General features: G+C 39.2%; 1 protein-coding gene across 3 annotated transcripts in view; it reads left to right on the top strand.

Moving 5' to 3' along the window:
* PDLIM3 (PDZ and LIM domain 3) overlaps nt 1-24758 on the top strand; it is a 29051-nt gene extending 4293 nt beyond the window's left edge. Inside the window, exons 2-8 of one of the 3 annotated variants that reach the window (XM_069572951.1) lie at nt 5012-5163; nt 6404-6488; nt 13647-13714; nt 18688-18951; nt 20492-20622; nt 22261-22372; nt 23783-24758. In XM_069572951.1, coding sequence (XP_069429052.1) covers nt 5012-5163; nt 6404-6488; nt 13647-13714; nt 18688-18951; nt 20492-20622; nt 22261-22372; nt 23783-23972 — 1002 coding nt within the window. In that variant the 3' untranslated portion in view covers nt 23973-24758. Of the gene's footprint in view, nt 1-5011; nt 5164-6403; nt 6489-13092; nt 13281-13646; nt 13715-18687; nt 18952-20491; nt 20623-22260; nt 22373-23782 lie in introns of all 3 variants that reach the window. The other 2 variants (XM_069572953.1, XM_069572952.1) reach the window with 2 other exon arrangements.

The raw sequence follows: 24758 nt of genomic DNA, 5'->3' as shown, positions 1-24758 counted from the left end.
CTGGAAAATCCCATGGATGGAGGAGGCTGGTAGACTGTAGTCCATGGGGTCACTAAGAATCAGACATGACTGAGCGACTTCAATTTGACTTTTCAGTTTCATACATTGGAGAAGGAAATGGCAACCCACTCCAGTATTCTTGCCTGGAGAATCCCAGGGATGGGGGAGCCTGGTGGGCTGCCGTCTATGGGGTCGCACAGAGTCGGACACGACTGAAGCAACTTAGCAGTAGCAGCAGTTTCTAGGCAAAGGTGCTCTTTACTTGGTGCAATGTGAATTTAAGTTGCGGATGTTTAGTGTGGGAGAGGGCATTGTTACTGCAAACATTGTATACAGCTGGCCTAGGTATTTCACAGAAGGTTCACGTCTCTAAGTGAGCAGCTTTTCTTCTTCTGGAAAAAGTTTCTAAGGAATCTCTCTCTGTCTTAAATGTTTGGACCACCCTGAAGGTAGATCTATTATCATAGCCAAGTTACAGACAGTTTGTTTTCACAAATGGTCCAGTTTGGAATAAAGCACAGGCTTCTTTTGTGCACATGATGTAAAATGACTGTATACATCTCCTGCCAGTATGTCCCTTCCCACTCTCTTCCTCTTCCCTCCTTTGTATACCGAGCACACCCAGGATCAAGATCACTGTGACTGAGAATGCTGTATACGGACCCGGGTCCCAACATAGAAAATGTTAGGCTTTAACACGGAATAGTACTTTAATATAAACTATATTGGAAATTTGAACTTTTAGAAAGAAATGTTTACAGTTGAATGTGGTCTTTTCCCACATAGCCCTCGGCAACTACTTACATAGTATTTACATCACATTAGGTATTATAAGTAATCTAGAGATGATTTCAAGTATACAGGAGGATGTACCTAGGCTTCTGGATTGGACTGGAATCTTTATGTTGAGCAAAGACCCCCCCCCTCCCCCTCACCCAGTGATTCTTCTCATTTGACAAGTTTGAAACCATGTGTTCAGTGACTGGCGGCAGTACTGTTTCCAATGATCTCTTGAATGCTTTTGACTTTTGAGACACTAATGAAACTGAATAATAATCCATTGAAAACCTCTTGCCTCATTTTACCTCTCTCTTCTCCTAATTTGGGGAAATGTTAAACTATAAGCAATAATATAAATGAAATGCAAAGTAATAATATAAAGTAACGCTGGGAAATAATAGATTCTTGTGATTAAACAGATCGTTTAACTTCCTAAAACCAGGCCAATTTAGGGGTCACTTGCTGATCACTAACCTCGCTGAACCTGAGACCCAGGAAGAAGGGAAGATCCTGTTTTCTTCTCTCTCGTCCATCTCTCGACACACTTTTTTTCTTTCTTATCAACTCTCACCTTGGAGGTCCCAGGAAATCAATGTCCAGGTTGAATGCAAAGTCAGACTCTGGTTCCGGCGTCACCATCAGCCACCTTTCCTATATGACTTAATGAAACCACTGGCGACAGAGCTCCCAGCTTAGTGAGAAGCCATAGGTTCCTTAGTCACTTTACCTCCTCTCATGGAAAAAAAGCAGCCTCCTTTGTCCAGCCTTAGAGCTGTAATGATAGAGTTATTAGAAAGAGTTTTGTAAATGTAATATTTTGGGTAATATAAGATAGTTATTAACTTCCATATTAACATTGCTAATTACATTTACTAATGTGTACAAACTAAGTCACTGCAGTCATATCCGACTCTGTGCAACCCCATGGACTGTAGCCCACCAGCCTCCTCTGTCCATGGGATTCTGCAGGCAGGAACACTGGAGTGGGTTGCCATGCCCTCCTCCAGGAATCATCCTTACCCAGGGATAGAACCATCGTCTCCTGCAGCTCCTGCATTGCAGGCTGATTCTTTGCCACTGAGCCACTGGGAAGGCCCACATTTAGTAATATTCAGTATCTAAGTTCAGCACACCAGATGTCTCTGTTTAAAATTTATATAGAGCAATACGCACCAAGCCTACCCTCAGATGTTTACACTCACTGGAACCAGAGCTAAGAAATAACGTTAGGCTTTTCTAAACCAATATTGAGTATTATATGTAAACCAAATTTAAGTATATTAGAAAAGCTAGTTGAGTCTTTAAAAGTAAACACATTGAGCCATGTTTTCTCATGTTTTAACTCAAAGAAAAGCATTCTGGTCTGAGAAGTTTTAAAATAGACTGTATTGATTTTGATGAACTATAGCTAGAGAAAATTAAAAGTTTGAGGTTATTTTTATCTCTACAAGCCACACTGGGAATGGAAACTCTTATTCTTCTAACAGTTGTGAGTCTGGGAGAATTTCTAAATGGAAAAATGGCATGCCTCCCAAAAGTTGAGATGTAATAATCTCCAGTTGTCTTCACCCAGGGCCCCATTATGTGTCCCTACTGGAAAATAATCATGATTGCTACTGTGAGGTGATCAGAGACATGAACTGAGTACAATAAACATTTTATTGATGAGACTGAAGATCTAGGACACATGAGAATTTTTTATTTTCTTCTTATGAATATAAATTTATATGAATTATTCATTTATACAGGGCTTCCCTCATAGCTCAGTTGGTAAAGAATCCGCCTGCAATGCAGGAGACCCTGGTTCAATTCCTAGGTCGGGAAGATCCACTGGAGAAGGGAAAGGCTACCCACTCGGGTATTCTCGGGCTTCCCTTGTAGCTCAGCTGGTAAAGAATCCTCCTGCAATGTGGGAGACCTGGGTTTGATCCCTGGATTGGGACGATCCCCTGGAGAAGGGCAAAGCTACCTACTCCAGTATTCTGGGCTGGAGAATTCCATGGACTGTATAGTCCATGGGATTGCAAAGAGTCGGACATGACTGAATGACTCACTTCACTTCATTCAATTATGTGAATCTTGGCTCTCTCTTAGAGCCATGAAGTTAATTCAATGACTAGTTATATCGATGACTAGATTAAGCAAGTGGAGAAAAAATGAAATAATGACTGATCCTCAGTTAAACATTAGGAATGATCTAATTTATTCCTGGAGCAGTTTGAGGTTTAAGTCAAGTTCCACATATTGTCCAGGCTTCCTGCGTAGCTCAGTTGGTAAAGAATCCGCCTGCAATGCTGGAGACCTGGGTTTGATTCCTGGGTAGCGAAGATCCCCTGGAGAAGGAAATGGCAACCCACTCCAGTATTATTGCCTGGAGAATCCCATGGACAGAAGAGCCTGGCAGGCTACAGTCCACAGGGCCGCAAAAGTCGGACTTGTCTTAGCGCTACCTTTCTTTTCTTTCTTTCCACATATTATCCTGCTCTATCCAGTGGGAACTTGCAAAAGGAGCAGTGACAGATTGACATTAATAGCCATCATCTTTGGGTGTGTGCGGACTAGTTCTTTGTTGTTTCATAAGCTCTGATTAAATGTCCATTTCATTCATCTTTCAAGTAGTTATTCATCAGTTGGGAACACTGAGTATACACTGGGAAGCATTAGGAATATACATAGTATTGTCCTTCAAGAAGTTGAGGTTGGGAAGACACAATACCCAAGTAAATAAACAGACATGCAAGTACAAGTTGTCTTCATAGAGGGAAAGAATGGGGCGTCACAGTGGAGAACGATGGGGAGGGGCTGGAGACGCTGTATCAGAGGTCTGGGGAGGTCCCTTCATGACGTTTAAACCTAAACCAAAAGGATGAGAAGGAGCAACAGGGTGACAAGCATGCGGAGCATTTCAGGCAGAAGGAACAGTGTGTGAAAGCCCAGAAGAGGGTGCAAGCTTGGCCTCTCTGAGGAGCTCAAAGGAAATCTGACTGGCCGTAGGGCAGTGGACGAAGAGGAGCAGAACGTTGTGAGATCACGCTAGAGAAGTAGGCAGGGTGACACCAAGTGAGGACTATTCGTTGTCAATTGGATATACCCAGAAAAGCTGGGAGTGGGTATAGCAATCAAAAGAATCATTACGCTTGTTCCTTGGAAGAATGCTGTGACAATGTAATCAGTGGCACAGTTTAATTGAAAGCTGCCATCTTATTAGTTGTTTTCTACTTATTCCATCTCTTCTTCGTTTATGGAGAAGAGACTCTAAGTGGACACAAACTTCTCTTGTGTCTGTAGTTCCCAGGGGTTCTAGACTCTCACTGTTTAACTCATACTTGGCCTTTAGCAATTTGTTCACAATTTTAGCTAAATTCTTCTCAATAGCTTGTACACTTGGCCCCATCTTCCTTTGTGCTCTGGTACAAGTGAGCTTGTGCTTACATCTCATCTTTCCGTGGAGATGCCCATCTTTCCTTAGATTCCAAGCTAGTTGGTTGCCCTGCAACTTCAGTTCTTTGGAGTCTGTGCAAAGTTATAATTTTGCATATTATCTGGCTTCTTGTTAATACAAGAGTGATTCTCTTTCCAGCTTTCTATATCCCACCCAAGTGCATTATAGGGATGCTAAAGCTGTTTCAATTCAAATATAAAAGCACCCCAAATATATTAATAGTAAAGTTATATTCCCAAATAGAGAGTCTGGGGTGACCAAAGACTCTAAGAAAGCAAATTTTTATTTAAAGCAAAAATATGATTCAAACAGGGAGTCATGGAAGATGTTTTCAAAGAGAATTAGAAATGTCAAGATGGAGAAAATGTGGTAGAGAAATAGAATTATCTCACATAGCAGGAAAGTAGAATACAATTGGCCAATTAAGAGTTAAGCTAGATATAATATTTTCTGCAGGGGACTTCCCAGGTGGCTCGGTGGTAAAGAATCCACCTGCCAATGCAGGAGCTGCAGGATACTCAGGTTTGATTCTTGGGTCTGGAAGATCCCCTGGAGGAGGAAATGGCAACCTACTCCAATACTCTTGCCTGGGAAATCCCATGGATAGAGGAGCCTGGCAGGCTGCAGTCCATGGGGTCACAAAGAGTCACACAGGGCTGAGCCACTGAGCACAGTAGTCCCTGCCCAGTGAAGCGTTTAGAATGTTACCAAGGTGAAGTACAAATGTCAGGCACAAAACTCAAGATGCCACAGGGTGTTGATTTTTAGCTATGTGATGATTTCTTCCAGATCACTCCAGGAAGCAAGGCGGCAGCTGCCAACCTATGTCCTGGAGATGTCATCCTGGCTATTGATGGCTTCGGGACAGAGTCCATGACTCACGCTGATGCACAGGACAGGATTAAGGCAGCAGGACACCAGCTCTGTCTCAAAGTTGACAGGTGATCTTTAATTAACGGGGGTAAAATTTGATCTGTTTTGCAGGAGAACCTGAACCAGAATGATAAATGACTTCATCCTCCCCGTGAGGAAGAATATTGCAGGACCCAGAATTTTAACTGGCTTTTTTATATGTTGGCCACTTTGGTCTGTCCTTCACTGAAGTCAGTCTGGTAGCTGTTAACAAAGGCTTTCTAAAAAGAATTCTCTGGAATGTCAGAATAATGAAAGAGGCTAAAAGAATTTTTTTTCCTTCACTAACCCAGTTGGTCGACCGAGAAAATAGTACTGGCCATATAAACACCAAACAGCATGTCTAGCTACACTGCTGTTCTAAACATGGTAGAGAATGGAATGGAATTTCCCAAAAGAATCTTCTGCTTGCCGAAGTGTGATCCTATTAAAATCTGGTTGCTAATGTCCTGTATGCTGTTTTCTGTTTTGTACTGAATTCAGCCCGAAAGAATCTCACAAGGTATGAGAGGACGTGGGCACATGAGGGTTTTTAGACAAGGAGACATTTCTGATCAAAAACAATATTAGGAAATCGAACCTGATCTTTTGCCATCAGACCCGAGATCTGGAACTGAACTGTGAAAAGGATGATCTGTGGCCGTGGTTAGCATGTGTGTCTATTCTGCTGCTGTTGTATCCACAGTTTTCCCTGCTATGGTCCAGAGGACACAATCCATCAGCCAGTCTGCCATTTCATGGGGTGAAACTGACTCTGTCCCTGTCTCTGCATCACCTGTGTTCCTGCCAAGCACATAGTTCCGCAGGAGCCACACGACCCCGAGTAGATACATGAGAAGAGCTGGACGGAGCCCATTTCCTTGATGCCAGCAGCAAATCCACCTGGCACATCATTCACTGCCTCCTGTGGTGCCCTACATAGGACAGGAGGGAAGTTGAGGAGATCGAGGGGGGTTGCCCTGTGGTCATCTGCAGGGCAGGTCGCCAGGATCTCCCTCTCCCGTATGCTTCCCGCATGCACGGCAGACCCGCTTTCTCCAGAAACTCTACGGTGTCCTTGCCTTAGTCCAAGTTGCTACAATTGAATACCATAGACTGGCTGGCTTAAGCAACAAATATTTATTTCTCACAGTTATGGAGGCTGAAAGTTCAACATCAGGGAGCCAGCATGGTTGGGTTTTTGGGATTCACAAACATGGGAAATTAAACTGTATTAAGACTAGAAGTCCCATTAGAATTTGGGTTTACAAATTTTATTTTTATTTACAGGGCGGAAGCTCGCTTATGGTCTCCACAGGTAACTGAAGATGGAAAGGCTCATCCTTTCAAAATCAACTTAGAATCAGAACCACAGGTATGAATTTTGGAGTTAAACGATGTTCACATTATGAAGAGAAGTATTCTTAGGTAAATATCTTGTTAAAAGACAAATATGTTCTCATTAGGGAAAAAGAGGCTATATCTATCTATAGTCTGCTTATTTTTTCATTTTTCATGATGGACGTCTGCCAAATGACCATGAGGTAACTCAAGAAATTTAAGATGTTGAAACAAAGCAAAACAAAGAAAGGTCGACCATTTGAAACAGGTGTCTCTAATCTAATAGTTATTGTGACCTTCAATTCCTCAAAGTCTTCACCCAACTCTTAGGTTACATCCTTCTTTAATTATCAGTTCAGGCATTCTATAATTAAGTTTACTCTAGGAAGAGAGTTTTGCATTATGTAATCACAATAATATTCTGCCTATGCAGCTGAATTACAAAAGAAAAGGATTTTCCCTTCAGGCAACTCTAATGAGCTAAATTAATCTAATAATCTGATGCTTATCTGTCTACTTTCAAAATCGCCAAAACAAAAAAAAAAACCTGAAATTAAACTGACCCCCAGTTGTGCTGTGTGGACAGTATAATCAAGGAAAGGAACCTCTGTTTGGTTAGACGCTCCCTCCATTTAGAGAGACAGACAGACATAGTTTGAATAGTCCCTTTTAAACAAGTATCACTACTAAACTGATTATATCTAATGAAAATGAACTGAAAATATATTTATAATTTGTGCTTCAGCAAAGTTTCCATTTTCAGGATCATCAACTCCTGAATTTGTGCCTCACATTTTCCCCCTTGAGGGCCTAGGCCCCCATTCATTTTATTCTTGGTAAAATACGTGGAGAGTACATACTACATGTGTCTCATAGGGCTTCTAAGGATTGAAATAAAATAAGATAGGAAAATAACTTGGCATATTGCATTGCTCTTAGACTCAGTTCAGTGGGTGCTCTCATTATTGCTGGTGTGCCACCCCCTCCTGCCAGGCTGCAACCGGAAGGGCTCCTGGCCTCTCCTGTCGGTGACATAGGAGGCTGAAGGTGGCTTAGCCTGGCCTCAGAGGTGGGTGGGTGAATAGCATCTGTCATCAACATCTTCTCTGATAGAAGAAAAGGTTGGAAGAAGGAGCGAGAGCAAAGTCCTCCAGGCAGAGCAGTCACTTGTGGACAGCCCTTGGCAGTAATGCCCAAACCCACATGCTTCCTCCAACCCTCATCACTCAGAGGCAACACAGGAAAACAGAGAGCATGTGGTGCTTTAAAAAAAAACAAAAACAAAGAAGGAAATTTACATGCATATATTGACACCCCCATCTCCTATTATTACTAGGATAAACTGGATAGAATTCTGAATTTCCTTGATCCATGTAGAGGACACATTGAAAATTGTATGGCACCCTTCTGCACATTTCTATTCAAACTTTCTCCTAATTTTTTAAACACAATTTCACTGATATTAAAATAAGGGACCAACTACACATGCTTGACCAAAGTACCAAATCCTCAGTGATCCCTGATCATTGTTGGAGCACCCACTCAGGCACATGGATGATTCAGCAAGTATGGATTTTATTAAGCACAGGGTAAGCTGAGAGCTTGCTGCGAGCCTGTGTTTTTCTATCATCTCCCCAGACCAGACTTGGAGCTTATCTGACCTTTATTCTTTATTGCAGATCCATGAGTTTTAATTTATGACTATGGTTATTCCAAGACTTAATTTTAAAAGATAATCCAAATGTTAAATACCCTGGCCTCTTGTCAATCATTTGTTAGCACATGTGTCCTGCATTTTGGGGTCAGACAACATAAATATTTATGATACTACACATGGGGAAAAGATAAAGAATGGGATAGTTTTTATTAAAGAAAAAAAAAAAGAGGTGAAGACTGAGTTAAGGGCTACAGAAGTCAGTCAGATGGAGCCTTTGAACATTCCATTAGACTGAGTCATGACTAACTTCTTACTTGTACCCTCTCTCTAAGAGGCTGGTGTTTGAAGAGCTCAGAGATAAGGACCATTTCTGTTCTTCCCCTAAAGGACCAAAATATTCCTACTCCTTATGACCCTCAGCCAGCTTTCTGCATGACCAGCTCATATAACTTGGCATTTCAGGAAAGACCTTCCCTACAAAATATAGCTAAATTTCAGCATAACCTCGGCTATCTGAAAATCCCATAGCACAAACTGGAACAAAATGTAGGGATAAGTATCAAACAGTGAATTAACTTGTAGACTGAGCCTGAAGAACTGGCCAAACTGTGCTTATGTCAGTATTCTTTTTCTAAAAAAAAAATTAACACAAAGCTATGCAAAGAAACATCTTGCAAACAGATATCTTTTCTTTCCCCAAATGAGAATTCCACAACTAAAGCAACCCCTTCTGAGCAATAAAAGTGTGTCAGTCTGAAAAACAAATGCCAGTAAGTCTTTAAAACGCCATTGTATATGAATGGTAAAATGTTGCATTTGAGTGATAGAATAGTTGAGTTCTTGTTTCTCAACCCAAGTTAAACTTCTGTTGTAAGTTATGTGACCTTTGCTATTGAACTAAAACACTATTTTTCATTTTAAAGGCAATATATATTTACTGGAGGGGTGGTGGTAGAAACCATGACACCCTACCATGCAAGTACAGCCACAAATAATAAAATGTTAGTGTATTTTTTTTCCAGCTTTTCCCCTAGGAATAGGTTTAAGCTTTGGGGACTTTTTCTTACACAGTTATAGTAATAAATGATACTAAATTTTAACATCTAGATTTTTTTTCATTTTTCCATGCTATTATTAAATAGCTAAATTTTGATTTTATGAATTTAGACTCCAATCTTAGGCTTAAAAGAAACCTCAGAGGTTGTTTAGATCAACCCCTGGCCATTGGATAAACTCCTTCTAGACAATCCTGAACATGCCTATGAGCAGATGGGTGCATTTTTCTCTATAAAGTATAGAAAAGGACAAAAGGTATGTGTTAGAGTTCTTTGTCCTTCTTCAAAGGTTACATTCTCCAATAAGGTATTACCCTCATCTTTGTTTAATATTAGCTGAACTATTCAAAATTATAATGTAGTTATCACAAGACAGGAAAGATGCTTTTCAGAAATAAAAATGCTGTTTTCTAAATGAGAAAAGACTGCATCCTTTCCATAAAAGGTTTGACAATAAAAACATGCTATCTGCACAGTCAAGTAGGGTGCAGAAGTAGGCTTGAAATTGTCAGATTTTCATGAAATAACTTCATTCTGCAATGTTCTGATAACTGGGCAGCAGCCTGCCCAAAATGAGTTTTCATAAAATCCTTGTTTCCCCAAACTCCTCCCCACTGACTTATGGGAGAACACTTGAAACATATCACTGAAGTGAAAATATGAGTGGTTTTGTTCTTCACTTAAGGGGTGAGCATGAGGATGGGACAGGGATTGTTGATAAATTTCAACCATGGTAAAGTATAAGCATTTACTAAGTGTACTTTGATCTGAGCGCTTGATATAGTTTGTTTCCTAATTTTGCCACCGTTTTTTCTTATAAGTAGCTCTGCATACTGTCACACATGTATCAGACATGTTGTGTCAAAGCTGGTCATTGCCTCAGTTCTCAGACCAAATATTTATTCAAGTAAAAAACTGAAAGGTGAGCTCTCTTTGAATGACAACATGTCTGAGGTCATTTCAAGGACTGGGGAGATTGCTGTCAAGAGCTGCATTCTCCCAGTGTCAGCAGATCTCTGTTAAGTCTCTTAGCTTTCAACCTGGCAGCTCTAGCATTTCATTAATTCAAAATATTATTCTTTAATATGAGATCCTACCATTTAAAAATAACATTGAAAAATCTAATTAATCGCAATAATTACTTATTGAATTGCTAAGAGAGACGCGTCATTTAGATGCTTTTGTCTGGGTAGCAGAAACACAAGAGCTGGACTATATTAACTGCTAGATAAAATTTTGACAGTATTTTTCCATTACTAATGATTTTCCAGGAAAATATAAAAAGGAATTAAAGTAGAATAGCAAGCTTCTAATTGGTCTTGTCTTTTGATTCTGTTTGACCATCGATAGTGATGTAAGACTTGGATAGAATGTTGCCTCTCTGTGCCATATGTACATTTTTTGTTTACCTTTAGCGTATACACTTCACTGTGCTTTTTTGGAATAACTCCAGCAACCCATAAACTAATGCTGTGCAAAGCCTGAATACAAATGTTTGAAGCCTGTATTAGAAACATTTCCTTTTAGGATCTGAGTGAAAAAGAGAGAGGGTTTTATTGTTTCATTTTAACAAATTACATTTTTGTGACATTTGCAATATATAACTAAAACTGAAAATAGCAAAGAAAAGCTTGGAGCTAATTAACTTATGTGCTGCTTTTTGAAGTACTACTAGGGGCTATTATTGCACAAATATTTTCAGAGCAGATGCCTCATTTATAGGTCAGTTGCCATCCATGTTTATTTATCATTTTAAGACTAAGAAATAAGGGCAGAGAATTTTTTTCCCTCATAAAGGGATCACATTATGTTACCTAATTTTTTGTAAAATTGGTATTACATACCAACATCTTTAAGGCTTATCACTCTCACTTTAAAAAAAAAAAAGCTAAATTCCACAAAGCTTGAGTCCTTCAGTACTTCTTTTTATACTCTTTTAATTAACCTGAGAGATTTATAATATACCAAAACTAAATTGGGCAATTAGCCTTCTGTCTTCTTTCACATCCAAAGTAACCAAGGCTTGAATCATGTCCTTCGTCATTATTTACAGTTATTTCCCATTTACTTTTTTTCATGCCATAATAACAGCTAATTGGATGGTTAATCATAAAACACAGCCAATCCAAATTCATTATTAAATCAGTCAAAGCAATCAGATGGTACCACTGTATCAATCTTTGTACATGTTTTCACATTTTCTGGGATTCAGCACTTTTCTAAAGCCATATTTGATTGTTTCATTCATTCTCCTCTCTAATATCAGCAACTACATTGTCACTCAACCAACTCCTAGGCAGTGAGCCATTATTCTGGAGAGTAAAGATTGAATCAATAAGATATGGGTCAAGTCAATCATACTATAGAATCACAGACCTTGTTTTCAAGTTCAAGAGGCTATTAAAATATGCTGTCCAAAGTAGTTGAGAGAAAAGCTCTTATTCAGCACATTACAGATTTTCAGGTACCATGAGACTTGGGGCAGTTGGAGTCAAAGTCTCTGTTAGAGCTAGTGTTTGAAGCTGCACGCCATTTGCCTTGTCATAGCTACTTTGTAAGTGGGCTTTTTCCAATAGGCCTAACTGGGGGAACAGGAGTGTATATGATGACTGCCTGCTCAGGAGAACCAAGAAGAAGCATTGTTCTGGTTGGGTCCCTAATGTAAGTTGTTGGCAGTCCCTGAAATCCACGCAAAACTGTGATTCCACCCCTAAGAAAGGAACACAAGCTTTTTTCTAAAAAGCACACTTCCACACCTTACCCTTCTATAATCACAAGGGGAAAATGACACAAATAAGAATATTACTAGATGTTTTTAGTTTTTAAATCAAAATCATCTCCATTAACATTTCAAGTAATCATAAATGTTTGTACTATTTGAGATCTCTGTGAAACACTGTCGGTGAAGTCACAAAAGTAAAGGAGGTTGATGTGAATGTGTGAGTGAAAATAATGTAAAGACGGATCTTAACTAATTCTGCCAAATGAGAAGGTTTGAAAGAGAATCAGCTTGTGTGTATCTTAGCATTTGTTTTTGGTTTTCTTCTGTTGCTTAGAAGAAGAAAAAGTTTAGTGACTTGACAAAATTATCCATCTGTATAAAAATTGGACAACTTGATTCCTACATTGAAAGATAATAACAGAGTTTCAGATCATTCAGGCATGTTTCAAACTCAGAGTTTTGCATGAAGTTTGTTCTTTTTCCCTGAGCAATAAAGTGAAAATGCTTCTGTAAATCACCTACATTCACTGTCTCTGTAAACTTGAACCCACAACATGAAATCAGCACAATAAAAAGTGAGGGTTTTCTGTAAATGTTTTTCCTGCTTTAATAATGGAAGTCCTTTAATTTCTATTATTTTTTCAAAATTTAAGGCTATATCTTAATGCAGATTAAAAATTTTATTTATTGTAGGAATTAAGAAAAAACAGGAGAAAAGACTTGATTAGTTACAATGATGCAGGACAGTTATTCATATATGTTCACTCCCTTTCTGATTGCTTTAGTCTCCCATTTCCTAAAATGGGGGAAATGTTAAAAGAGAAATTTTATCTAAGTTCTACTTAAGACAGTGTGATATAGAATCATTTTTCTAAGCCAAAAATCTTATTTTTGACACAAAATTTCTGGATTGAAATGAGTCCTATGAGACTTTCTTAGATGAAGTCAGCAGCGAGCTGACAAATGGTACAATATTTGCATTATTTTATACTTCAAATAATATCAGCTCCTTTGCACCTTAACATAACAGTGACGTTCACAACACATATGCAGTTCACGGCAAACGTAGTCCTCCTTTAACCCTGCCATTAATCTCGTAGTGGATAAAGAAGCCTTGATTAACAAGAGCAATGCTGTTGGTTTGCGCGCTAATGGCTTTGTTGTGCATTCTGTGGCTTTGTGTATTTTGTCTGCCATTGTACAGGAGTTCAAACCCATTGGTGCCGCGCACAACAGAAGGGCCCAGCCTTTTGTTGCAGCAGCAAACATTGATGACAAAAGACAGGTAGTGAGCGCTTCCTATAACTCACCCATTGGGCTCTATTCAACCAGCAACATACAAGATGCGCTTCACGGGCAGCTGCGGGGGCTCATTCCTAGTTCGCCTCAAAAGTAAGTATTCCACTGGTTTCTGGCTGCCATGCTCTCCATGGTGATAGTAAGGCTGCTTTTCCTTTCCAAAGTCCAGCTCTTGCTGTTTGATTTTTACTTTCCTGAAGGCACGGATCAGATTTTTCTTTTAAAGACAAGCATCTAGAACATGGTTCTAGGGTCCAGTCTGCCAGTTCCTGAACGTTTAGTGAATAAATGGTTGAGAGGAAGATATCGCTCTGGCTTCATCATCACCCTTCTTACTCATGTCAATATCAGGTGATAAATAATCCTTTCTGTACAATTGTGCATGTAATTTTATCTAAAATATATATATATATATATTAATCCTCCACTGAGGGGCTCTTTAACGCTTTGTTTTTACAGGATGTGAACTACTTTGAACACAAGCACAACGTTCGGCCCAAACCTTTCATAATCCCAGGCCGAAGCAGGTCATAAGCTTTAAGATGGTGAAGTGTGGAGTGCATGCCTCCTTAATAAATCCTACTAATCACCAAGATACATAACTCTTAGGTGTTTGGAGTGACTTTTCTTTTTTGAAGCTTACTGCAAAAGCAAAAGAAACAAGAGGCTAGCAGCCAACTCACCTCCATTTCTGAGAGTAAATATTGACAAGATTATAGAGCTGTGAAATATTATGCAATCGCTGTGTGTATTTATAACTGATATGCCGGCTGCTCTGAGAATCCCATCCAGAACACAGTGACCTTTGAGGTTAGCAGACATACCTTGTCCCAGGGGAGGATGGCCCAGTCAGCAGGAACAAACATGAAAACCAGCCCCCAGTCAGGAGTAAAGAAGCAGGTGAGGCAAACGTGGAAAGGCTGGTGCAGTTTCTGTGTTTGACGGACTCCATTCATCCCATCTCAGCACCTAGTTCTCACTGTGTCATCAGAGCCTGCTGGGTAATCCCACTCATTCTAGCTCTTACATAAAAATAAATTTGCCTTCTTATGGATACTTGTGTGGCTTCCCTGGTGGTCAGCTGGTAAAGAACCTGACTGCAATGCCGGAGACCTGGGTTCAATCCCGAGTTGGGGAGATCCCCTGGAGGAGGAAATGGCTACCCACTCCAGTATTCTGGCCTGGAGAAATCCATGGACAGAGGAGCCTGGCAGGCCACAGTCCATGGTGCCGCAAAGTTGGACACAACCGAGAGACTAGCACACATACGTACACACACACACATATACATGGATACTTGCAAAGGAAGAGAGGCCACTTGGCATTTTTCCACTTGGGGAAAATAAGTATAAAGAGAGAGTTGGGAGGGAGGGAGATTTACTGGGTAACCCTCATGGATAACTGTGCATAGACTGGAATAATAATGAGCAAGATCTCTTCTTGTCTGTCAGAGAAACAGATCATCATCAGATGATCCTTTACAAATCTCTAGAAATTAAATTCCAACCTACGAGGAAAGAAATGAACATCCTGTATTGCCGCATCAGGAAACAGTGACTTCAGGAAACCTGAATTCCTCTGACCTCAGCTCCATCAACCAGCCCAGAGGAAGGAAGTGGGGGTTAGGTTGGATCAACCCTAACAGATCAGTGAACAATGATTTACATCAGGTGTCCCAATTGGTGGTCCATAGGTGGAGTCAATTCACAGACAATGTTTTCTTTAACCCTCCCGTTGTTTAAACGTACGGAATTTAGGTCAGTGCCTTAAGATGGAACATCTACTCTCCATCTTGGCAAAATACCCTTAACTCCCAAGCATATCACACCTGGCCCATTTTCATATACGCGTGACCGTCCTGGCCCCTGGAGACATCTGAGTTTATGCTGCTTGCCATTGGATGGTCAGTCATCACTTGATATACGATTTCCATGTGCAGACCTTTCCATGAGCTAGAGTCAGGGCCAGAAAATGACCTCAAAGTAAGCCAATTTTGTGATATCAGACTCAGAAAGAGGAAATGGAGTAAAAGAGCTGGAGAAAGATGCTATTAATAATAAGGCAATGACTACCAAAGACATCTGACCCCACTAGAATGTAAACATATTATATCTCCGCTACCAAGAAATGAGGCTAGGACATAAATGCTCAGCAAATGTTCATTAGATAAAGGAACAAAATCTCGAGAGTGCCTAATTAGACTTCCTGAGTAGCAAGAAGAATCAGGAGCTGTTATTCCTCCTGCATACTGGCAACTTTGAACAATCCTTTTTGGCTTCTTTCAGTTCTTTCCTCCTTCATATTTCATTCTCCTCTATATCCCTTTCTATTTCCCCACATTCAACAGTTTTCCAACCCCACTCTCAATAACATTAAAAAAAAATTGGGTTAAAAGTTAAAATGCTCTTTTACTATTGAATAAATATATATACATACATCTTCCTAAAGAAGCATAGTAAAACAGATACACTTGCATTCTTTTGAGGCTAACATAAATGTAAGCTCACTAACATGAGCTAAAGAACTCCATGAGGCCTGAGTAAAATGATATGAGTAACACAGATCTTGCTTCTGCTAAAGACCAATAACATTTAATAGCAAAATTCAGGGTAAGTCAGAGATTCAGGTACGTAATGCCCTTCTTTTATATTTTCATTTAATTCAAACATGGTGATAATGACAAGCTACTCATAATTTTTTCATTGTAAGGTGCCTTTCAATCTAGCTAAGTTTGGAAGAGGGGAGAGGAAAACCAGATATAAAAGGATTTGCTTAAAAAGCAGGTACCAGTAAACAAACCTTAAAAAATTCTAAAATTGCTTCTATTATCCTCCCTGTCTTCCTGTGGCCCCTCACTATTTGCTCTAGCTTCCGAATTTCTTGTTCTTACCAAATAATTCTTCATCAAGGTGGAATTTTGAATGGCTGCTTACCAAGCAATAACTACACCACTAATAAATGACTTTTGAATCAGATATAAGTTGGAGATGCCAATATAGTCATCTCCCTGGGTCTTAATACTAGTTAGGGTTCTTTTAATGGTTTCATCGTAACTGACCCATATTAAAAGAAAAGTGTCTTCATATGAAAATATGTAAATGTTTAAAGCCAAAACTAACATTAAAAGTACATACAAGGCATTTTATAGATCCAAGTGATAAAATACAATCCGGTTAGTGGTTTTTGGACAAGCTGCATCCGAAAGCATGTCCCCAAAAGTCCATATACACAGCAGGGAAATGAGTTCTGTGTCTAATGATCTATCCAGTTGTATGATAGTAATTGAGCGTATCATCAGCCTTACAAGTTGCCAAGTCAATAGCTCAATGTCGTGAAATTTCAGCAGTATCTACCTTTCCAAGTCACAGGAATAGGTCATGCTGACCCATGATTATCTCCGCAGTGACTAGAGTCCATGAAAACTATTTTTTAAGCATCAGTTCAAGAGCTTGTTTAAAATCGTTCCAGAAATGTATAAAAAGATAACTATCATTTGCTTAGGTTTTATTTCCTATGTGAATAGATAGACGTGTGCCCTTAAATAGAGTGATTAAGAAACTAGGAAATAGAAGACACAATCTCTGCTTAAACAAAATTATGTACACAGACATGCATGTATGTAAGAACACTAATAAGAGAGGAAAAATAATATTAATTACAACTATAAAATAAGTTCTATCTGTTAGTTCTGAGTTAACCATAGTTTACATCTCCACTATCTAACACCATGCCGGGGACACAGGAAGGTCAGAGTAGTTATAAAATGCTTGTGGAAAAAGTTCACTATTTTAAGCTCCAGTCTCCCAAGATTGAAATTCAGTGTCTCAAATCCCTAAATTACAATTTAATAAACTTCATTATACTGAGGTCAAATCAGTATGATCCTGACTGAACTGCACTCTAACTGAAATTTCATTTCTACTCTTTTACCAACTGAAGTCAATTTCAGCAACCAGTATAGTGTTAAGCCTATGAAAATGGTGAATAAACCACTTGATATTTTTGTGTGTGATCGGCCAATTTACTGACTGAGTTTCAAACAGGTTCTCAACAGCCAGGAAGTGAAGGAGCACATTCATATTAACCTGCTTCGTTTAGTCTGTGCAGGTCAAATCAGATAACACAACACAAAAAATTTTTTTGTAATTTATTTAGCGACATGGGTTGCCCAGACTAACCAGGCTGCAACACTGATGAAGCCAACAAAATCAATCCTCAATATATTGGGTTTGGAGTTTTTCCTCTCTGTATGGGCCTGAGGTTGACATTAATAGCCCTAGAGAGTAAATGCAGGCAGGGGCCATACTTGAGCCCTAAGGGAACACTGACTTTGAGATAAACACGCCATATAAACTGTTCTCTGCCTTGAGTTTACAGCAACACTAACTTGCAGACATGATAGAAGCTGACATCAATACTAATATTTCCTTTGGCTTTGTCTTAAATAACTATGCTTTAAAAAAAAACACAATATATTCCATTTCTCAAAAAAATGCATTTGTCATGCTGCACTTAAAATGCATGTAGAAAAATGACTTTTAGTCATCAGCATGTCAGTTATGACTAACCTCATATCTGTAGAGAATTCTATTCATAGAGAATATGAAATTTCTGTAGTTCTTAAAATTGCATGACTGGCCTTTCTGATGTTTTGGTAAGTTCCTTTAACTTGACTTTAAAAGGAAATGAAAAATATGCATGAAAATATATATGTGCTTTCAAAATTTTGCAAGAAATACCTGTGCATTAAAGAAATATATATACATATCTTAGCCCTAAGTCGCATCCAAAGAGTCTGAGATCACTTTATTTGCTCTCTAACTATTAATTTCAAGGTGACAAGCATTTATTGGCTATTTCTAGGACCTATATTAAGTCACCAAACAATTTCTTAATGTGTAGTCTCCACAAAATTAGAGAATTAAATAGAAAAAGTTAAAATAGTAACAAAATATTTATAAAATGTCATAAAACAGAATCTTTATCACATAACCTCAAGTTGCCAGTTACTTTGAATTCAGCCCAACTGTATTTCTGAAAATACATATTTTGCAATGTTTAGCCTAAATATTTGATTGGATCTTCACGCTGCATATTCATATTACTATTTGTGTAGGATCATTCATTAATATTTTAATGTTAAATACTGCAGCTCAGAAATGTAAAAGGATTCCAGCTCATGCAATTCCCCTGAGCCACTTCCTTTATACACCACTCTTTTCCCATGAAGCTTTCACCTAGCAGAGCGTATTTTATAGTACAGTGGAGCCAAAAAATGCAGTATCACCGGTATCTTTTAATTCTGTGAAACTTTTTTCAATCGTGAATTTTTTAAAGTGTTCCCTTTCTAAAACAAATTCTAGCCAGAAATAAACATTTCTTTTCCACTTGGTTTAATTCACCTCTTACTTTTAACCTCTCTGTGCTTGTTCTCTGTGTTCCCCTGTCTGGACTTCCTGGCTCCTGTGTCGTCTTCTGTGTGGCGTGGTCATTAACACAGCGGACGCAGTACTCCGTCCGGTGTTGACGGCGGCAGTGGGCGTAGCACCCCTTCTTCTGTCAGTACTCTTAGTACTATTTGCCCAGGTGACTTGAAAGTTGCTGCTAAGATGGCCCCTAACATTCCTTTGGAAATGGAACTTCCTGGTGTGAAGATTGTACATGCTCAATTTAATACACCCATGCAGTTGTACTCAGATGACAATATTATGGAAACACTTCAGGGTCAGGTTTCAACAGCTCTAGGGGAAACACCCTCGATGAGGTAATAAGAGTCTTTCTGAACCGTGGGCATATTAACTAAACACATGGGCAATGTCGACTTTACTGTTATCTTGTAACATTGTCTTAATCAAAAGAAAGCGTTCAAGAAAAAAAAAAAGTACTAAGGATTTATTGCAGATATCTAGGCCTTGTGATAATGGCAATTTGGGAAATTAAGCAAGCAGAGTTATATGTGACAGATAGCAATGAAATGAAATCATGGCAGGATGCAATGTACATGTCTTTTGAAAAGCTGCAATGTACTTTACAAATCTCTGGTACAGTACTTCTCAAAAGTGATTTATAATCTGGGATACTGTGTTTCTTCTTTGGGTATAAAAAACTGGGGAAGGGATGGGAGGTTCAGAGAAGTTTTAAAAGAAATGATACCTTTTGTCTCTTCTAATGGCAGCTTGTGGAAGAGTTAATTATTTTTCCATTTACTATTTGTGCCATGAGTAAAGGTGTGTAAGTGAATATCTCAGGCCACTAATGTAGATATCTAATTTCCATTGGTCTCTATTTTGACTAATTTCTTCTTTATTATGCATATTTGTTCAAAGTACTTTTCAATTAAAAAGATTAGAAGATAAAACCTAATTACTTCTTTCAATATTATAGAACCATTATAAAGTATTATGATGCTTACAAGTGCTATGTAACAATATCCCAAAGATAGCCCTTGGGATGAGATAATAATAGCATAATGTATTTCAAAGCCATTTGCAAGGAGCTTCAGGTAGGTAAGATGATTATTTCCAAATATGATATAGGCAATAAAAATTTGTGCAAATAGCAACTACCTTTTCTAGATAATGCAATTAAATTACAAAATAGTAAAATATTACAGTGCCTGACATGTATTTTTATTGTGGCATTTTTTATTGTTCATCATGAATATATTTGTAGAAAGTCTATTAAAATCTATCTATCATTTTTGTAAATGAATTATAATGTAGCTATTTAGTAGCCTATCAACTGACTTCTGTGTGAAAGTCACTATATTATGCGTTTTCAAACACTGACAAGTTGAATTCTTCGATTTACAAGCAAAATGTTACCTTGAATCAGGAGTTAACAAAACTAAACCATATTTGATATTTGGTTTAATATCAAAATTGAATCTGAATTTTATTAACATCTTTATGACTGAGATAAACTGGGCTCACTCATGCACTTTCTATCACACATATGTGGTTTTTTATTTCTAAAAGGTTAATTTTGTTCACATTATAATTATATATCCATCAGATGCACGCATTATTTTTTAAATTACTGTTTCCTAACAACATTTCAGTTGCCCTCCAAAAGATTCTTCCACATGGAGAAGTGCTGAAGTGACCCCCAGGTTAATCAATTATATTTTTAAGGCAACCCGTGTGAATTCACATTATACTTAGCTGTAATAGAAATTAACTTGAGAATACGGAATCTCTGTTCGGGAGTTGCTATAAATATAGCAGTCACTGCTTATTGATATCTTGTGTCTTCCTGCGCATACGCACGCTCCTGATGCGGCTTCGCCCGCCATGTTGTTTCAGTGAACCCACGGCCTCCGTGCCCCCCGAGTCGGATGTGTACCGGATGCTCCACGACAATCGGAATGAACCTAGTCAGCCTCGCCAGTCGGGCTCCTTCAGGGTGCTCCAGGAGCTAGTGAATGATGGCTCTGGTGAGCAGTCCGTGAATGTCTGCTGAGACGTTGTTGACAGAGGTTATTGCAAGGGTCAGGGGAGGGGAGGGCAGCAAGCATAATGGGAATGAAAGTCTAAAAATTTATTTTCATCAGTCATCAAATGACTTTGCTGTAAAAGGATTTGGTGTTGCCTGGTTTAGGAGGAGAACACCCAGAACATATTTAAGGAGCCATCAACTTGATGGTAAAAGATCATCAAAGATAAATCCTATCTCAGTAGTCAAGGGCTAGTTCAGCTTATTGATCATAAAATACTGCAAGATTTCTCAGCCTCCCCCATATCCCAGGCTATCATAATCATCAAATTTTTAGATAACACTGGAATGAACACTCACTCTGTCCCAAATCCTGTGCCGAGCTGCCTTGCACATGTGCCTTGCACATTTAATCCCCACAATAACTCAGTGAGGTAGGAGCTGTTATTTCCCTTGTTTAACAAAAGAGAAAATGAGGCATAGAGAGGGTGGATTTGTGCAAAGCCACACAGCCAGTAAGAAACAGAGTTGGGTTTCCAGCCCACTCCTGGGGTCTTCAGAGTTCATGCTCTTACCAATGATTTTCCGGGTCCAAAAGATATATACTGTCCTTCAAAAGTTGCACAGAAATGCAAAATGCCCCATTAGTATAGCCATTATTTAAAAAATGGAAAATAAGTGTTGGTGAGGATGTGGAGAAATGGGGACCCTTGTGCACTGCTGATGGGGAATATGAAATGGTGCAGCCACTGGGAAAAACAGTATGGTGGTTCCTCAAAAAGTGAAACAGAATTGCCACAGGACCCTGCAATTCCGCTCCTAGATGTATGCTCAGAAGAACTGGAAGCAGGGACTCAAACCAATACTTATGCACCAGCATCCACAGAATTATTCACAACATCCACATTATTCACAACAGCCAAAAGTTGGGAACAACCTAAATGTCTATTTACACATGAATGGAAAAACATAATGTGGTATATATCCATAAAGTATGCTATTATTCAGCCTTAAAAGGGAATGAAAATTCTGATATATGCTGCAACATGGATGAACCTTGAAAACATTCTGCTAAATAAAATAAACCAGGGACATAGAGACAGATATAGCATGATTCCATTTATATGAGGACCTTAGAATAGTCCAGTCATAGGGACAGAAAGTATAATAGAGGACACCAGAGTCTGGAAGGAGAGTGAAATACAGAGTTAATGTTTCCTGGTTACAGAGTTTCTGTTTTAGATGATGAAAATATTCTAGAAATAGGTATCAGTGATGGCTGCACAAAATTGTGACCATACTTAATGCTACTGAATTACGCACTTAAAATGGCAAAGATGGTCCATTTTATGCTATGTATATTTTACCACAATTTAAAAAAAGAAAGATGCAAAATGTTCTCTGTTCCTTTGGGCATTTGGTAACAGCTTCCTACAACAACAGTTTTTTAACTAATTTTGTTTCCTAAGGTCCTGTTTCAGAATAAATTATGCTTGAAGGAACCCTGGTTCTTTCCAAATGATCATTGTGGGTAGAGCTAAGAATTCCTCAGGTTAAAGTGCACACCTTAAAATAGAAGCAAAGTATCAACCGTAGCCAGCTGCTCCCTGGCCATAAATGGAAGCACTTTGCTTTTCAGATGACCGTCCCGCTGGAACTCGGAGCGTGAGGGCTCCAGTCACAAAGGTCCATGGCGGCGCTGGTGGCACGCAGAAGATGCCATTCTGTGACAAGTGCGGGAGTGGCATCGTGTAAGTTTCGTTTTCAACCCCAAATTCACCATCAGTCTTGGTGTCAGTTCCCTACTTCCTCTAGAAGAGACTTGAAGACAAATTTCTATTCAGCGAACTGAAATATAAATGTCCACAACACTGAGGGCAGTCTGACCAGAAATCCTTTTAGGGGCACCCCCAAATTAGCATAGAAGGTGAACTGGAAATCCTGACTTATAATTTCAGGTATATGTTCGTAAAAGGAAAATGCCTCAGAAGTATATCCTAAAAGTCGTTTCTGAGAATCATGACTTCACTTCAAAAAGCCCTCCCTTTGTTGATGCATAGTCTTTAAATTCTTCCTTTTCTGTTTAAACCCAGGAAAACAAATATGGGGGTCACCCAGTTGTTCATTAAAACACATTATCCTTAGTCAGTTTCTTAAAGTTGCACAAATACTGAAATATGATCTTTAGACACACAGTCAGCTTCCATTTTAAGGGGCTTTAGGTGTAAATAGCCACCCTTGCTAGTTTCAGATCTTCAGGTGAACCAGATCATTGCAGTCCCTCCACCTCCTGGCCTGGGGGAGCACGCCTTCCATCCCCTTTTTCTGTTCCCCTGTCACTAGTTCTCACACTGAGGAGCTATCAGTGTAGTCACCCAGGAGGCATCCCAGGAGGGTAGGGGAAGGAGATAAGCCTGCTTATAGCATAGAGGGGGCTGGGAGACAGAGAAACTAGCAGGACAGGGGGTTGGGGGCAGAGAGGACCTCGTAACACACGACAGGTCGTGATATTACCCAAAGTATTAGGGTGGCCAAAAAGTTTGTTTGGGTTTTTCCATATGCCGCAATGGACAAACCCGAAAGGATTTTTTTTGGCCAATCCAACAATTGTTGCTCCCAAGTTGGAGTAAACTGTCTCAACAGTTTACTGTCGAAATGCAAGTGTACCCACCCATGGAAATTCCATTTCTGCCCTTTGACGTGTTCTGTGTTCCAAAGCGTGGACGCTGGACCACCAAGCTAGACAGTTTAAGCAGAGGCACTTTGGTTGTATAGACAACCTTGGTCACAAGCCGATTCCTTTGCAGAGGATTGATTATCTGCATCATCCTCCTGCTTCCAAAGAAACAATGGGGAGAGATCATGAAGTAAGATCCTATCATTTCTCTAAAAAAAAAAGAAAAGAAAGAAAATTTGTTTGAAAAAAAAAAAATCTGAAAAATATTCACACGTGGACAACAGAGAGAAACCCATGCAGGTTTATTGTTGTCTTGGCTCTCCCTGGTAACTGCATCAGTTCCATAGCTGCACCCAGTTTTACAGCTATTCTTTCCTGAATGTGAAACACCTGCCTTATCTGTAGTGTTGTCTCCCTTTCGGTCATATTTTTGGCTGTATGTGTGTGTTTGTGTGTTCACGAGGGTCTCCTTTTTCCCCACCAGTGGTGCGGTTGTGAAAGCGCGGGACAAATACCGGCATCCGGAGTGCTTCGTGTGCGCAGACTGTAACCTCAACCTCAAACAGAAGGGCTACTTCTTCGTGGAGGGGGAGCTGTACTGCGAAACTCACGCCCGGGCTCGCATGAGGCCCCCAGAGGGCTACGACACAGTCACCCTTTATCCCAAAGCTTAAGCCTTGGGCAGAACGAGCACACACACACCCACGCGCATCCACACAGGCTGGTGTTAATGGCTTTGGGGCAGATTTATAGCAAAGTGTTGACGCCAAATCTAGAACCAAGATTTTAGACACTTACTGTATATTTAGGAGAAAGAATTGGAGGTACATGCCTGTTGTAACACAAACATGCATTCAACTGTTTGGGAGGGAGCTTAGCAATAACTTAATGGCATTTAAAGCAATAATTTTTTCATGCCATTCTCCACAGTTTCCATTTATATTATTATGACCATCAAACATGTAAACATCAAGATATTTGGGGAGTCCAATTGTCTTTCCTTAACCAGCTGATTTTGCAATTCTAGTAAATACCAAATGACAATCTTGTATTCTAACAAAACCTGTAGTGTCTGTTATCTGTTTCAACAATTACAGTGCATGTCAGAAATTTTCTAGATCTCTCTAGTTTCATATTCAATAGTCATACTGCTGGATGCAACATAACATAATAAATACATAAAATATTTTAAAAATACCTAACAAAGTGGCACTCGCTGAATTCAGATAAAATCAACATTCCAATGAGGGAGCCCAGTCCTAACTTGTCATGTACAACCTGAGTTGTACACGAGTGATAACTCGGATATTTTAAGGAAAAAAATATGGTTTCTTTAATTTTTATAACTCATTTGCTCTTTCTTATGAGCCGACAATTTCTGCTGATTGGAGGGGCAGTTTTAAATTTGCTAGTTAAAGGTAATACAGTCTCAGATTAAAACAGTTTCTGTTGCTTTGAAA

The sequence above is a fragment of the Ovis canadensis genome, chromosome 26, assembly GCF_042477335.2.
Source record: "Ovis canadensis isolate MfBH-ARS-UI-01 breed Bighorn chromosome 26, ARS-UI_OviCan_v2, whole genome shotgun sequence".
Lineage (NCBI taxonomy): Eukaryota > Metazoa > Chordata > Mammalia > Artiodactyla > Bovidae > Ovis > Ovis canadensis.
Note: the sequence above shows the minus strand (reverse complement) of the source record. Positions and strands in the feature narration are given on the sequence as shown.